The 16,833-nt window shown below is 40.2% G+C and overlaps 1 protein-coding gene across 2 annotated transcripts in view; it reads right to left on the minus strand.

Annotated features, from left to right (window-relative positions):
* The window catches only part of TENT4B (terminal nucleotidyltransferase 4B), a 77,419-nt gene that overhangs the window by 3,472 nt on the left and 57,114 nt on the right, over positions 1-16,833 (minus strand). Inside the window, exons 2-11 of one of the 2 annotated variants that reach the window (XM_026011727.2) lie at positions 13,625-13,748; positions 11,866-11,912; positions 10,267-10,387; positions 7,778-7,885; positions 5,293-5,421; positions 4,455-4,668; positions 2,942-3,068; positions 2,735-2,838; positions 2,446-2,633; positions 427-591 (exon numbers count right to left, since the gene is read on the minus strand). In XM_026011727.2, coding sequence (XP_025867512.2) covers positions 427-591; positions 2,446-2,633; positions 2,735-2,838; positions 2,942-3,068; positions 4,455-4,668; positions 5,293-5,421; positions 7,778-7,885; positions 10,267-10,387; positions 11,866-11,912; positions 13,625-13,748 — 1,327 coding nt within the window. The remainder of the gene's footprint in view (positions 1-426; positions 592-2,445; positions 2,634-2,734; positions 2,839-2,941; positions 3,069-4,454; positions 4,669-5,292; positions 5,422-7,777; positions 7,886-10,266; positions 10,388-11,865; positions 11,913-13,624; positions 13,749-16,833) is intronic. The other variant, XM_072750272.1, reaches the window with a different exon arrangement.

Consider the following 16,833-nt stretch of genomic DNA (forward strand, 5'->3'; position numbering starts at 1 on the left):
AAAACATAAACAAGGATCTGTTACTTGCAGATACATACAATGTTGCCATGAGGTCATGCACCAAGCTTCATGTGAGCTTAATTAAAAAACAACTGAATCTTTTTATAACTCAATGAGATTTTTTTAAATGCTGAATCTGTAATCAGGTGGGTTTGGCTGGGACACCTGATAAGGACCGGTCATTAAATTCCCACAAAGGTTTAGGTTACAATGGTGTCTCATAACAATCTCCAGGACATCCTGTTACTAGAATCACTGTGCTTTGGAACCTCTTAGAAAAAACAGGTTTGTTCTTTAAACCCAGAGTTTTCTTCAAACCCATGTATGTATATATGTATGTATGTATGTATGTATACATACATATTCATGTGTAAGAAATTGTAAATATTTTGTACCGAATACTATCAAAACACACATTCCACACACCTGAGATTTGTTGGTGCTGTTGGAGGTGTTACTGGTTTGGGTGCTCTGCATTTTCCCAACTGCCTGAGAGGACTCCAAGGACACATCTTGTGACCCTACTCGGTTCCCAGTGGACGGACGGCAGAGCAGCTGTTTCGGGGTTTTGCATGGTGTCGCATCGGAATCCTAACACAAGTCACATGAGTTATAATGTGACACATTAATAATTTAGAAATTCAGTATCAAGAGGGAAAACAACTTCACCTAAGTACTCTCTGGACTAAATTTAAACATCTGGGAGTTAAAGGAAGCACCCCAAGGAATTTATAAAATTAACTGCTTAAGCTTTCCTTCACAAATTTTCCTCCAAACATTCAAAGTGGCTTTCAAAGCCATAGGTCTCTGTTCATTGTTACATCTATTGCCCATGCCCAGACCTTGTTCATTGGCCTTGACGGGGCTCATGGAGGTCCAAGTTTATCTGCACATCTATTTACAGGAAATGAACCATGGTACAGTGGAAGAGCATGGCAAAGACACTTGGTCCCTGACTCAATCAAAACCGAAAGGATTGGCTCAAAGGGCTCGATTTCTCCAAGTCTGTGATAACTAATCAGTGAGCCCTCCAACCAGACACCCCACATGGTTAAGGAGTTCCTGGAGACAATGGGCCGAGCCCCACCTGTTTCTGAGCTACCAGGGCCATGACTGGGCCACATCTCCCTTCAGGTCTACCCTTCACTGTTACACTCTACCCAGCAGTCTCAGAGGTACAAGCTCTTAGGCCCTTCCAGCTCCCTCTTGAGGCCATCACTATTACTGCCCCGCTGTATCTGTGACATCTAGCTCAGTTATGTCCTCTACCATAGCTCTGCTCTAGGAATCAAAAAGGCATACCGGTAGATTGTGCCAAATGAGGACTCCATTATGACACATGGTCATCATCAACAACATAAAATTATGTTCCTTCCATAGATTACTCTTTATGTCATACACTTAATAAAGTCAAAATTCAAATAACGGGTAAGCCTATGTTATTTCTCAAGTAAACTCAAAATCAACCCTGATAAGGAAAAATAACTGCAGGTATACCTTACACTAAAAATTCAATCAGGGCTAGGGTCAGACAGACAGCAAAAGCGAGGCTGCCAGGGGCCTTGGGGAATGAGGACTTGTTAAGGGCTGCTAACAGGTTTCTTTCTGGAGTCCTGGGACTCAGACAGTGATGATGGCTGCGTAACAACGTGAAGAGACTGAAAACCACTTAACTGCACATTTTAAAATAGTGAACTTTATGATATGTGAATTATATCTCTATCTTTAAAACTTCAATCAAGAAGCTCAAAAACATTATTGAGTGGAAGAAACCTTATGCAAAAGAGTACATACTAAGTCCACTTATGTGAAATTCTGGAACAGGCAAAACTAACTAGGCATCAGAAAATCGTAACAGTAGTTACCTCTGGGGTAGAATTTGGGACTGATGGGAAAGCATCATGAAGGACTTCTCTGGGATGAAGGTAACAGTCTATATCTTGTTATAGTTGGGGTTACACACATGCATACAGTTGTTAAAATTTAGTGATGCATCACTAAGATTTCCTTGAATTTCAATTTTATATCAAAAGGAAAAACTAAATACTGAACCCTGGTTAATGAACCCTGCTTAATGAGGAGCACACTGCAATACTTTGGAGGAAGTGCACTGATGCCTGTAATTTACTTTGAAATGTTTTGAAGAATAAGATGAATTAGCGGACACAGGGATGGGTGAATGGCTAGCTATAGGATAAGCAAGCAACAGATTAATGGTAAAATCTGATGGTGATATATATGGATGCTCACTAAAATTCTTTCATTTTTGTTGTATGCTTGAAAATTTTAACCCAGTGTTAGGGACATGTACAATCAGTGCAGTCACTAAAATTTCCCAGTAACAAATGAGAAAAAGAGTTAGGCCTAGCCCCTCTATACATAGTTACCCCCCCCAAGAGAACTCCTCAGGGTGTAGGTTCAGAAAAGCCATGTCCTCATACTTACGACATCACTAGAGCTGGACTGTGTGGCAGAAGAGGAAGACACTGGACCTGATGAAGAGTTTGAAGAGTGTTTACTAAGAGATTCCGAAGTTTTACTTCTACATTTTCCAAGGGCTTCATTTTCTTCAGATAGATTATTATTACATTTATCTAACTGCTGAGTATCTACTATCAAGGTAACACCATTTCCTGAAAGAGTGGCAAAAGATTGGAAAACGTTTCTTCCCATTAAACGCACACAACACAGAAAAGCCGCTGATGCTCGGTCGATCGATCAAGGAGAGACTTACCATTGCACGAGGGCTCAGGCCCGCTCTGCAAGCCCCACTGCTTTGATATCCAATCCCTGTACGTGGCAACTTCGTCCGTTACTCTAATTATTCTGCCTAATATGCTGCATGCATTTAAAGAAAAGAGAGGGGGTATGTTAATTTGGAGACAAGAAGCCACACACAATTCTGACCCAACAGGCTGATTGATGTAAGTGAATCCTTTACCTCTCTGTTTCGTTGTTGGGATAATACTTGGCTATTGGTGATACAGCATGACTCAACACAACATAGGCATAATCAAAGGCCTGTTTCACCTGCATGGCCCCATATGAACTCCTTCCAACATCATTACCTTTAAAAGAAACACATATGGATGAGAGTAGGCATGACCACTGCTTAATGAGAACTAAATGCTCATGGGCCCTCTTCTGGAAGAGCAAGGGCAATTACTTTCCTGCTACAGTTGCACAGAGTCTGGGCAGGCAGTCATCCCCACAACTCCCCAGGCTCTGAACGTGTGTACCATGCGGTAAGTACGTCATAGCATATAAATTGTCTAAATGAATCTTGGCCCAACAGGGACTATCCTACACACAGTCACGCAAACAAAGGGAGTTAACTGCCTGCCCAGTCTATGAGTGAAACCAAAAAAATGAGACATCCCTATCTTTTGTTTCTATTAGCTACCTGAACAGAAAATTTCTGGCATGAAATTATGAGCTCCTGAAGAGCAAGGACCATCTTGGTGAAAATCCTTGTGCCCTTTATGTAGAGAAGCCACTCAATAAACATTTCCACAATGAATAAACATGCAGAACTATCAATGTTTGTAATATGGCACAATAAGCCTGCAAAGAGCCCTAGACAACTACTCTCTCTTATAACTCCCTTTCCTTATCCATTTTCAAAGTTAACAGTTAAGCAAATGACTCAAAGCATCTCCCTTCAAGTCTGATAACATAGAATTTAAATATTTTACAATTACAGCAAGAAAAAATATTGCTCAGGGAAACCAGGGTACAAGCAAACAAACATAACCCCCTAAAAGCAAGGAAGGGCCCTGCTGTTCCCTTTAACGTCAATGGGAAGCTGGGGAAAGGCATAGGGAGACATAAAATTAAAAGAGGAAAGAAGGGGGCCCAAAAAGAAAATAAATGGTCTCTCTGAACCCTTTCACTCATCATTTCTGAGCTGGCTTATTACCATGCTCACTGCCTTGGAGGACTTCAGAAACCTCACTGAAACCCTGGTTGACAACTGGCTGGACTCAGGGGGCAACGAGGACACAAGAAAACACAATGACCTTCAAACTGGAGACAGGCCCAAATCCATTCAACAGCTAACACCTTTGCTCCTTCGCCTCTTGGGGTCAAATGGACTCTACTCCCAACTCCCCAGGAGTATGTGGCATGTTTTTCTGGCATGTGTGTGCTTTCGTATGTTTTCTTACAAAATATTTTGATGAAAAAGAATAAGTACAATTAGAAGTTTCATCCTTCATCTAAAGAAAGAAGTGGTTTTTTTTTGTTTTTTTTTTTTTTTTTTTTAAGATTTATGTATTTATTTAAGTAATCTCTACCTCCAACCTCGGGCCCGAACTCACAACCCCGAGGATCAAGAGTCACACGCTCCAACGAATGAGCCAGCCAAGTGTCCCTCCTCTAAAGAGAGTTTGTAAAAGGACAATACTGACAGTGCCCTTTCTTTGAATGCCCACAAATTTACCTAATTTCAATACCTGGTTGTAAAGGATCTTCAATATAAAGCATCGATGGCCTGTAGCCATCGAGCATATTTTTCTGTACTTCATCTTTGGCCACATATGAACCACCATCCTTTATCCGGATGCCAGTCTTTAAATAATTGAAGTGTCGTCCATATAATTCAAAAAATTCTATTAAGAGAACACCATAGTTTGTATTGGGGATGCAAGCATCTTCCCTGGGATGTAACTAAAACCAGGAAAAAAAAAAAAAAGAAATTATATTGGATTTTCTCTAAATTATCAAGGTGGGGATAATAAGTGACATCCTAACTTCTATAAAAACAGTACTATTATGATTTTGATTAAGATGCCCCAGGATGCTGACACGGCTGACGAGGTCCAACACACCAGGGAAGTCATTCTGATGAGCAGAGTCAGGCAGCTGGCAACACCGTGCTTCATAAACACATTCAAGACAATATTAAGACTTCAAACTCATTCTACCCAGATAGCAGACTTCAATTCCAGCTGAACTTCCAGGATTAGTTGCTTAAAAGATATTCTTATTTTTGGCATTTATACTACTATTTATACTTATGAAAATCATGTCATACCTATGCGTGTCAAAATTTGAGTGAAAATTCTCAAAACTACTAGAACGTATGAGATTAAAAATATTCTTTCCTGGGATTTAAAAATACTTATTTGTTAAATTATAAACAGGTACTCAGCTTAAAGAGAAAAGTCATAAGTAAATAAAGGAAGTATTCCAATTAGAGCTTGACTTAAATTTTTTCCAAAATGATTCTGAATTGATTTTTAAAATTTTTATTTTAGTGTACACTAAACATAGTATAATCAAACAACTTACCTGAAGGAAACTGACTGCCATTAAAAAGAGACTATAAGAACCAATTCCACCTGTAAATACTTCATTAAGGTCCCTCTGTAATAAGAATTGCTTCAATACTAAAACCAAGTATGGTAATACAGGATATTTCTGAAAAAAGAAAATTATATTTTCAGTGAATTCCTATTTCAGTAATTGTGCTAATAAGCATTAACAGGAGCATAAGCTGGTCCTAACATTACAAACTTTAGTGGAGATATCCAATACATTTAATTTTCTATTTTAAGAGCAAGATAGAAAAAAAAGTGTAAGTTATCAGTAATTAAAGATTTTCTCCTCACATCTAAAAATCTACAACATGTAGACATAAATCATGGCATCCTAGCACTCGCCATGGGACAGAAACACCAGCGATATATTTTTGATGATACTTTTTTTTTTAATTTTTATTTATTTATGATAGTCACACAGAGAGAGAGAGCGAGAGAGAGAGAGGCAGAGACACGGCAGAGGGAGAAGCAGGCTCCATGCACCAGGAGCCCGACATGGGACTCGATCCCCAATCTCCAGGATCGCACCCTGGGCCAAAGGCAGGTGCTAAACCACTGCGCCACCCAGGGATCCCTATTTTTGATGACACTTCTTTACGGCCATTACCATATGCTATTCACTTGTAAACAGGTAACAGAGTACAGGACAAATTCTCAACCCGTAAAGCACTAAATCAGTGGGATTTTAAGGAATCCTTTTTCTTAGGTGGCACTCCACCAAGTAGATCAGGGTCCTTCAGATGACTGTGCACAGCCCAGGAACTTTCCTGCCTGCTGTCTTCCCTGTGGGCAGGTGACCACACACAGACTCACCTTCCACGATTTACAGAGATCGGTGAGAACACCCAAGCTGGCAAACATGGGCCAGTGTGAGTCCATCTTTCATTCATGCATGTACTCATTAAGTATTCTCCACAAGCCAGGCCCTAGGCTAAGGATGCTGAGAGAACACAGCAGACCCAACATCTAGAAAGAAGTCTTAATAGTCATTACCTAGGAGTGGGAGAATTACTAGTAATTTCTAGTTTGTTCTTGACATCTAGAATGAACACATTCTGTTTCCATAAAAAAGTAAAAAGTCTATATTTTTGCAAATCATGTCAAAGCAAACAAGCCTGAGGAATAACAAATCTATGGAGAAATAATCATTTTTAAACATTATGGCTGAAGCCATAAACAGATGGTCTCTTTAAAGAACGATTAGGTAAATTTCCAAAAGAATCTGATCTGTATTATACTCTTTGACCCTGAAACTCCACTTCCAGAATCTTCCAACAATTTTACAAGTGTAAAGAAAGATGCACATATAAAAGGATGTTCTTTTAAGCACTTTCTGTAATAGTAAAAAACCCTAGAAACATCACCAGGGGAGAGCTACACAAAGCATGGTACCTTCTGAGAAAGGACTATTATGTCATCAATGAAAAGAATGAAGGAGACCTGTCTGTGCTGATATGAAAACATACATACATACATACATACATACATACATAAATAAAACCTCCAAAAAGTATGAGACGATGTGTATATAGCATGCTATTCTGTTTGTTAAAAATTTCAAGGGGATAAACAAGTCAAAAAGAAAGGCTGGTGATGGCAAGTCCCATGAAACTGATCTAAGCATAAGGTATTTTTTGTTTTCCTTTGATATTAATAAACTATCATGCATATCGTTCTCAATTTTAAAAAGATTTCTTTTCTGGGAGAAAAAAATTTACACATACTCAACACCTCCAAAAGAGTAGGATAATGGATAATCTCTTTCTTTCTCTGTTTTCCTATACTCTGCACATTTCTAGGAGAATCTAATGTTTACAACATGATAAAGTAGCTCAATTTTTTTCTTACAAAGAAAAGAAAAAGGTGAATCTGTAGAGTTGATAAAGAAAAGTATTGTTCTGAATGGACAGAAAAGATATTCTACATGAGCCAAAGCAGTTAACAATGTTCAGCTTAAGGCGAAAAAGGCTGACATGTCTAAGCACGTAAACGTTCTGAAGATGCTGGAAAATTCTTCCCTGTCTTGGAAGAACACCTAACAAAGGAAAATAGATACTATATCACCTCATGACAAAGTAGGGAAATCTGCAGGAACTACCTTACAAGTGACTGGGGGGCCTTGGAAAAGTTTTTAACCTAAACTCTTAAGAGATTAAAAGCAGACAAGAATGATTACTCAGCATTTCAGCCCTTATCTCCCATAAAAGGAATGATCTAGAGCAAAGAAGTTCTTCAAAAGCTTTCCGAACCCTGGACTTGAGGTCACATTATAAATTACTGATTATTACAAGCAGATTCAAGGAAAGGCAGGCCACTGGACAGAAAAGAAGCACTTGATGGCAAAAAATCCATAAAAATAGTTTAGCAAAGCAAATCAGAACACTATCACAACAGAATCTCAAAACAAAACTCCATTTCTAACAGTCTCACTGAATAAACACTATGAATTCTCTGACCTTGGTAAAATCTTTGATGAGGTCAGCTGCTCTCACGCCATTCTGTACATTAAAGCTGATATCAACTTTCACTTCAGTAAAAGAATCTGTTAATTTAATAATAGGTACCTAGAAAGAGAAAAAAGACAAAATTAAAATACTTGAACCAAATTGAACAATACAATCAGGGGATAGAAAGGTTACTTGAATTGAGGCCTCGACCTCCTCCTGAGGACATAAAAACTCTATAGAGTGTCCTCAATACTACATACCATAAGTCACTTGGCCTTTTAGATACTTTATGTATTTAGCATTGAACTTCATACAGTGTATTTTTTTATTTCTATTGGCTGAGAGTTTTTAAATCAGGAACAAAAACCTCTCTCAATATTTTGTACTTTGGAGAACAGTTTCCAACTTAGTGTAACATCAAGAATTACAAATGTCAGGCCTTTCAGCAAACTGTTCCTAATTAGAAAGCTGCTAGATTAGGTCAAACACAATAATTCACCGGTATTTATTGGTCAGTTTTGCAAACAGCCCATAAAACAACCTAGAGAAGACATAAGAATTATTCTCAAAAAAATGACTGAATGATTTACATGAGATATTAGAAATTCTTTAAAAAAAAAAAAGGCAAACCATAAGATATTCTTAACTCTAAGAAACAAAATAACGGTTGCTGAAGGAGAGGTAGGGGGATGGGATAACTGGGTGATGGGCATTAAGGAGGGCATGTGATATAACACCGGGTGTTGTGTGCAACTGATGAATCATTAAATTCTACCCCTGAAACGAATAACATAAAACTAATATCATAGTATACGTTAACTAAATTGAATTTAAATTGGAAAAAAAAAAAAAAGGCTCTGAGGGCTCTGAGGCACCTGGCTCAGTCAGAAGAGCATGTGACTCTTGATCTCAGGATTGTGAGTTTGAACCTGGTTATAGAGATTACTTAAATTAAAAAAAATTTTTAAAGGCTCTATTCTATTTGCACCATGTATTAGAAAACTCAGGCCAGCAAACACTATGTGCAGAACAGGTTTTTCAAATTAATAGCTTTTTATAAGAAACAGTATGAATTGTTTTGTTCTAAGAAAACCTAACATCAAAATTCCAAACCTTTTTTTAAAAATATTTTACTTAGTATTTGAGAGGAAGCAAGCAAGAGGCAGAGAGAAAGAATGTCAGCATAGGAAGAGGCAGAGGAAGAGGGAGAAGCAGACTCTCCACTGAGCAGAGAGCCGGATGCAGGGCTCCATCCCAGGACCCCAGGCTCATGACCTGAGCCCAAGGCAGACACTTCACCTGAGCCACCCAGGCACCCCCAAAACTCCAAACTTATAAAATAGATAAATTCATTTCTATAATGAGCATCTGTGAAGGTTCTTTAATGGCCATTCTAGATAAAATATCAAGTTATTTAATCTACAAAATTTCAATTTACAGTTGACCCTTGAACAACACAAGTTAAAAACTGTGTGGCTCCACTTTTACACAATTTTACACAATGCTGTAAGTGCATTTTCCTTATGATTTTCTTAACATTTTCTTTCCTCTAGCTTACTTTATAAGAATATAGTATATAATACTTATAAATACAAAATATGTGCTAATTGTTTATGTTATCAGTAATCCTTCCAGTCAACAGAAGGCTCCTAGTAATCTCTAGGGTGTCCCAACTTACAGGTGGATTTTCAACTGTGTAGCAGGACTCCCATGTTGTTCAGGAGTCAACAGTACATACAACTTCTCAAGGACATAAAGATAGAAGAGCAACATCTTCTGTGTAACTATAAACTGTTAATTTATTTTTTTAAAACTGTTTAATAGATATCCATATTTCTATTTATTCTTAATATCTTTTTAAAGATTTTATTTATCTGACAGAGACAGAAAGAGAAAAAGAGAAAGAGAGAGAGCATGAGCAGGGTGAAGGGCAGAGGAAGAGGGAGAAGCAGACTCCCCGCTGAGGAGGGACCTCCATGTGGGGCTGATCCCAGGACCCTGGGATCATGACCTGAGCTGGAAGCACACAGCCAACCGAGCCATCCAGGTGCCTCTAAACTTTTTTATATTTAAAAACTCTACAGTGAGTATTATGCATGATAAAATTATTTATTTATTTATTCATGAGCGACTGAGAGAGAGAGAGAGAGACAGAGACAGAGACAGAGAGGCAGAGACACAGGAAGAGGGAGAAGCAGGCTCCCTGCAAGGAGCCCAACGTGGGACTCGATCCCGAGTCTCCAGGATCACGCCCTGAGCCAAGGCAGACACTAAACCACTGAGCCACCCAGGAATCCCCGAGTATTATTTTTTAAAGAACTATGTAACCACAAGTTCCTTTGTTTCACAGACCAAATTTATATATGAGGACTGTCATCACTAATGGAAGGAAAGAATCTTTTAGTGAGAAGCCAACTATGCTCACCAAAATTAAATTTGAATTTTTAAGTTTCATGCATAAGTAACCGGAGATGTGATGAAATGTTGGAAGAACTTACTGTTGCTTTGTCTAGAACTTTCACCGAATCCTCATCTGCAACTTTGTGTTTCCGCAGGGCTTCTTCCAGGGTCCAGAGGGGAAGGTTCTCCCACTTCCCAAATACCACAAGATCAATGTCACTGAACACAGAACACAAACACACAAGTTGTTTGAAGAAGAAACTGTACTTGTATCCACTTACATTTGGGCTTCTAGACTTCAAAGTAGTGCACTTAAAACCCACTGGTCACACTACCTAGTGAAGACCCAACATGTCTTTAGAGGGGAAGTGGAGGCTGGTGACTTTTAACAACCATCTCCTCCTAGTCATTTCACGAAGTCAGGCCTCAGGAAACAAGGTGATTTTGAAAGAAGTAAACCCTCAAAAAACAACACTGAACGTTTCTTGTTCATAAAAGTTTCTGGAACTCAAACACTTAAGATGTGCCTATATGGATGAGATTCACTGATTAACTCTGATTTAAATAATTAAATGTAAAAAGTAAGTTGCAAACAATGCAGGTAGGATGCCACCACTTGGGTGAAAAGGGGAGAAGACACACACACATTTCCTTTCATATGTATAGAATGTTCCTGCAAGGATGTACAAGAAACTGGGACCAGTGCCTCCCCCAAGGAGCAGGGGACACAGGTGGGGTCTGCACTTTTCACTGTAATTATTGTCATACCCTTTCCATTTGAACTATGTGAAAGTACTACATATTCAGAAAATTCAATTAAATTTTTTTAGAGTGACTCAGGGTTTTGTTGAAACTCAGAATCTAAATAAGGAAAAACATTCATGAACTCACAGTTGGATACTTTATGGCTTTTATAGGCCTATGATAGCAATGGGCAGAACAGAAATTGCTAGGTTCTCTCCACATCAACACATTTTAAGTTTGGGTAAAGTAGATCAAATCAAGCTCAAATCAAAAACATGATGGATGCCTATAGTTAAAATCATACTGTACTGTGCAGTCAAAACTTTGTTAGAAGGGTAAATCTCACAGTAAGTTTCTTAACCACAATAAAAGCAAAAACAAACACATGCTGAAATTTCAGTTTATAGAAAACAGGTATTCACCCCTTGGGCAAGTCTCATCATCCCTCAAAAGGCCTGCCCTGCCCCAGGTGGTGCGTCATGACTGCCCTCATTTAAGAAGATTAAAACTAGTAAGAGGCCTTCCTCAGAGAAGTCTATACCCTGAAGCTTGGGGTCAGGATGCTGAAACAACTGCTAATAGTATGAGTTCTTAAAAAGAAACGACAGCCCCTGGCATTCCAGAGTATACACAGCTCTACTGTATAGCCAGGTGTTCTACCATAATATGACATCAACATCTGCATTAGTGGGTTAAGTTATGGAGATGAACAGTTCTCTGCAGGCAAGTAGTCAATTGCTGAAATTGTTATCTGAGTCCATTGCTACATCTCTCCCAGATGATACAGGTGTCAGTTTGAGAGGATCATCTGAAGTGATGTTCCACCCTCAAGGTAATTCAAATATAAAGTGAATTTTCATTTCATAAATTTATTTTATTTCTACTCTTCCACCTTCAAGAGTCAAAATCTAGAAAAAGGCACAACCCCCTGAAAGCTTCATAAATGTACTAACCTAGTAGGCAAATACAGGCCAGTTTTAAAACTTCCAAATATCTGGACCTGAAATACAAAAAATCATTACAACATTAAAGTATCTATCAGATGAAAAGCCACCATGCTATAGATAAATATCAGGGTTTTGCTACCCTCTGTTGGTAGTTTTTAGTACTACAAGAGCACTTTTTTTTTAATAATACCATTTTCCTGAAGCAGAGATGGGATGCTGGCTCTCATATGCAGACAGTAGGAATATAGTTTAAACTTACCAGGTTAAAATATCAAATGCACAGATTGAAATAGAAAACTTTCAAAAGTAATATTTAGCCACTCATGTTCCTTATAAGCTAGAGATGTGTTCAACAAAGGCTTAATTTTGGTTCCCTGAGCAGGAATTTTTTCATAGGTCCCTGAGTTAGGGTCAGACTACTCCAGCAGCAGACCAGCTCCACAAAAACAGCATCCTAACATCGTGGTGAGGCATAAAACCAGACCCATCCTATCTCAGCCAGTGAGCAAGCACAGTGGAAGACTTGAGGTAGGTGAGGAACTGCAGTAAAAACTAGTGAATGACCAAAATGTTCAGCCTCGGAAGTGAGATGGACCCAGGAACAGAATCGCAGCTACATGTCTCTCTTCTGGGAACAAAAATATGGATAAAACCTCCCACCTCCAAAGGAGGATGATTAATTTAAATCAGAGTTTCTCAACCCCAGCATGACCGACATTCACAGCAGACAGCTGTCTGCCAGGGGCTGTCCTGTGCATTGTAGGATGTTTAGGAACATCCTTGGCCTCTACCCACTATAAGCCAAGAGCACCTTACCAGTTAACGATAATCAAAAATGTCTCCGACATTGCCAAGGGACCCCTGGGCGGCAAACTCCCCTGCCACTGAAAGCCATGGATTTGGATCACACAGGAGAATCAATGTCACCACACAACTGCTCAATAAAATAGCAGTCCCCCACCCTCGCCCCCAACATTTCCCCTACAGTATCTTATTGGAAGCCTTTCTGTTTTGCCAACTGGACAAAAGGAACTTCCCCGGCTCCCTCATCACCATCCTACAACAAAGTCTCAAGAAAAGCCATTAACACAGAGTAATGGATTCTAACTTCTTTGAATTGCAGAACAGACTCTCATTAAAAAAAAAAAAAAAAAAAAGGCCCAAAAAAGTATTCACTTAGTTTCAACAATAGTAACCACAAATAAGCAAAGAGGAATTCTCAGGCCAAGGTTCTGTTCACTGGGTAGGACTGCACAGGGAGACAAGGAAGAGCCAGAAAGGAGGAAACCGCAACGTTAAGAAAGGAAAACAGACTTAGGCCTGCATTAGCCTAAGAAACTGAACTTCTAATGACACAAGAAACGCCTACTTGACATTTTCATTCAGCTATAAAGAATGACATAACATTTACACTGGCAGGGTGAAACAAAACAGTTATGGGATTTTCATACATCAGATCCATAACATACTACTATAAGAAAGCCTGGTCCTTCTATCTTCTCTGTAAACTAATGATTCCTAAATATAGTTGCCTCTAGTATTGCTATTCAGCACTGCAAAGAAATAGTTTTAACTAAGTCATCCAATTCATCACAAAAAATTAGGATGCTCCAGATTCTAAAGGCTAGAGAAAACTGTTTAAAATTCAACTGGACCCTGAGTGTTCAGATGCAGAGAGACCTGTGTGTGAGGACTCCTGAGATGCTCTCCATCCTGTGGTCAGGCACATTACCCTCAGCAGCCTACCACCCAGACAGGTACTCACATCAGCGCTGGGCCAGAGCTCCTTAATCACACTCTCGATCCTGTTCACCACTTCCATCCGCATCTTCTCCTCCTCCGGTCTTGGAGACATATATTCATAAAAATCACTGATTTCTTCATGTAGACTGAAGGGGGAAAAAAAAGGCAGAAAAGTTAATACAGGCAAGGCCAGTCTAATGAGAAATCACTATCTTAAATAATCTTATCTAATTAAGTCTTTTAACTTCACTGAAGACTTTATGTTCCTGGATTTCTACCTTAATTTTAATGTTACAACTGACACTAGGCTAAAATGGGAATATACAGAATTTAGTAACTTAAAAAATGCCAAAACAGGTAAATAAAAAATTCCAAGCAGTCTTAATGGAGGTGGACTAACAGCTCTCATGGCAGGTCAGCCTGTTCAGAACACCTGCCGGGTGGACATGTGCTGCTGACTTTTTAATTCTTAAATTTTAATACATTAGGCTGGGCCTCTGCCTTTACACTTCCAATCCAGTAGACACAAACATAAAAAGATAGAGTCCAGATGACACAGGTGAGCTTCCTGGCCACAGAGACCTGACTCTCTTACACCCTCTATACTCCACTCCTCAGGCACAAAACAGCATGTCTTTTGTAATATTTGCTTAGTGAATTGAGCGTCAGATGAACGAGTGGGAGAGCCAGTGACCATCAGCAAAGACCTGAAAAGAATGGCTGGCAGACAAGGCTCCAGGAAGGAGCTAAAGACTTTGAGACTAGGAGGAACAAGGGTGACCCAGGAAGCACTAAGCCGATGACACAGGCTGCGGCCCATAGAGGGGGGAGAAAAGTAGCCAAGGAAAGCAGGCACCTGCCCACAGTGGGCTCCGAATGAGGAGCTGAGAAGTTTAGACTTTCCTAGGAGAACGAGGAGCTAATTCGATGTTTTTGAGATAGACCAGGGATGCCTGACTTCAAAAATGCAGCATTTGAAGAAGCTTCGTCTGGCAACTGTGCCAACAATGGACTGGCAGGGAGACAAGATGGATACAGGCAGAGAAGTCCATAAATCACTGCAACTGCAGAAGGGCTGGGTGAAGGCCTGGGGATGGTGCAGGAAAGGAACGGGCTCCACAAACACTGCGCACACACATACACACACAATGGCTGTGCCCGCAAAACTCACCTGGCAGTGGAAAGAAGGGAGGGAGGATGCTTGCAAGGGCTGAAGCCTGAGAGGCTGGGGAATCAATGAACAAGATGAAAGGAAAAACCCACCAGGCTGGCTAGTGAGTTGAGCGCGGTCGATTATTACTGGAGGACAGAAGGAACCTGGACGTAGCAGGTGCAGCTGTGAGGAGCTACCTTTGGGAGGGCAAATGAGGGGGAAATGGATGGAAATCTGCTAAACTTGCACTGAATGCTGGCAACCCGGGGGGCCGGCTGCAGGCAGCTGTGGGTGGCCACGTGAGGGTGGCTCTGACAGGGTGTCCTCAGACAACGGTGCTGGAGCAGGAGGCCAGGAGAAGAGCATAATCAATCAGCCCTGGCTGCCAAGTGCCTGGAAGCCAGAGGGGCGCACTGGGTGGGCGGCCGAGGGGCACACAGGGTGGCCTCGCAGGAACACCGTCCTGAGGGACCCTGGCTTAAAGCAGCTACAGTAATGGCAGGAAGCAGGAAGCACCAGGAAACGAAAAATGATTTTGAGGAAGGAAAAAAAAAAAGCCTACTTCCCAACCCCCACTTGGCTGTAACATTTAAAATGTGGCCAAGTACACAATCAACAGTCTCTGCCTCTTCTAATGTTTCATTTTTAGACTAAGAGTCAAAAAACTTGAGTTCTAGACTCAGGTTCTGCCTGAGGGCAGCTGTGTTCCTTCAGAAAGTGACGGGTGCTTTAGAGCCTCAGTGTCCTTAAGCACAAACTAGGGGCTGCCAACCAGGATCCTTTTCAGGCCCTTAGTGTCAAACCCTGGGCCATTTGGTAAGGAATGATTTGTAGCAATGTTCAGCTGGTATACCACAATACTGAAAAAAAAAAAAAAAAAAAAAATCCTGGGATTTTAAAACCCCAGAGAGTTCTGCACATGAATCCAGACACTCTCAGTGGGGGCAAGTTTTCCTGGGTATACTTCTGGGTACATAGGATCACGACTTTCTGAGTTTTGTTTTTTTTTTAAAGATTTTCCTTTTTTTATTTTTTTTTATTTTTTTTTATTTATGATAGTCACACACAGAGAGAGAGAGAGAGAGAGAGAGAGAGAGGCAGAGACACAGGCAGAGGGAGAAGCAGGCTCCATGCACCGGGAGCCCGACGTGGGATTCAATCCCGGGTCTCCAGGATCGCGCCCTGGGCCAAAGGCAGGCGCTAAACCGCTGCACCACCCAGGGATCCCCTGAGTTTTCTTTGTCTTAAAGTTTCCCAGGGTTTTTTCCTAAAGGCATCCCCCAACTACTCCTTCAGCTTCTTGAAGACAGCAAGTAAAATGATCAATATAGGAAGTTCATAGCTTGTGCTGCTCTTTCAGAAGGATGAGGTCCACATATAAAAAGGAAAAGAGATTTCTTCTTATCTAACGGGATCATTTGCTATGAATGCTCAAAGTGTATTTGTGGTCCGAAAGCACTGGGGAATTACTTCCATTTTAACCAATGGGGAAAACCCCTGATCATGACTATCTATTCCACAAAGGCCCATTTACACTGTTTCTAATTCAAATACAGGCAAAATAATATTTAGCCCAACTTCCAGTTAATCATAAAATCACAAGAAACTGAGTTAGAATTTATTTCCTAAACATTATTGAGTGCCTATGTTCAATGCACTAGAAGGAAAGGAGGTTAGTCAAACGTGATCCTTGCCCTGGGTAATTTCCATCTAATGAAAAGAAATACTCATTTAAAATAGTTGAGTCATGAAAAAAAAATAGCTTAGTCATGGGTGACATATAAGTTCCACACTGTTCCACCAAAGGCAGGCCAGAAGGAGAGCTTTCCAATGATCATAGCTACGGGGATTAGAATGGGCTGCCTTAGAGGGTAGGGAGGTCCCTATCATGACAAGTGTAAAGAAAGAAAATAAATGACCATGAGGCAAAGACCTAATAAGACCTTTCTCTTTTTTTAAAGATTTGAGGGGTCCCTGGGTGGTTCAGTCAGTTAAGTGTCCAACTCTTGATTTCACCTCAGATCATGATGTCAGGGGTCGAGCTTCATGGTTTCAGCACTCTCCCTCTGCTCCTCACC

The sequence above is a fragment of the Vulpes vulpes genome, chromosome 2, assembly GCF_048418805.1.
Source record: "Vulpes vulpes isolate BD-2025 chromosome 2, VulVul3, whole genome shotgun sequence".
Lineage (NCBI taxonomy): Eukaryota > Metazoa > Chordata > Mammalia > Carnivora > Canidae > Vulpes > Vulpes vulpes.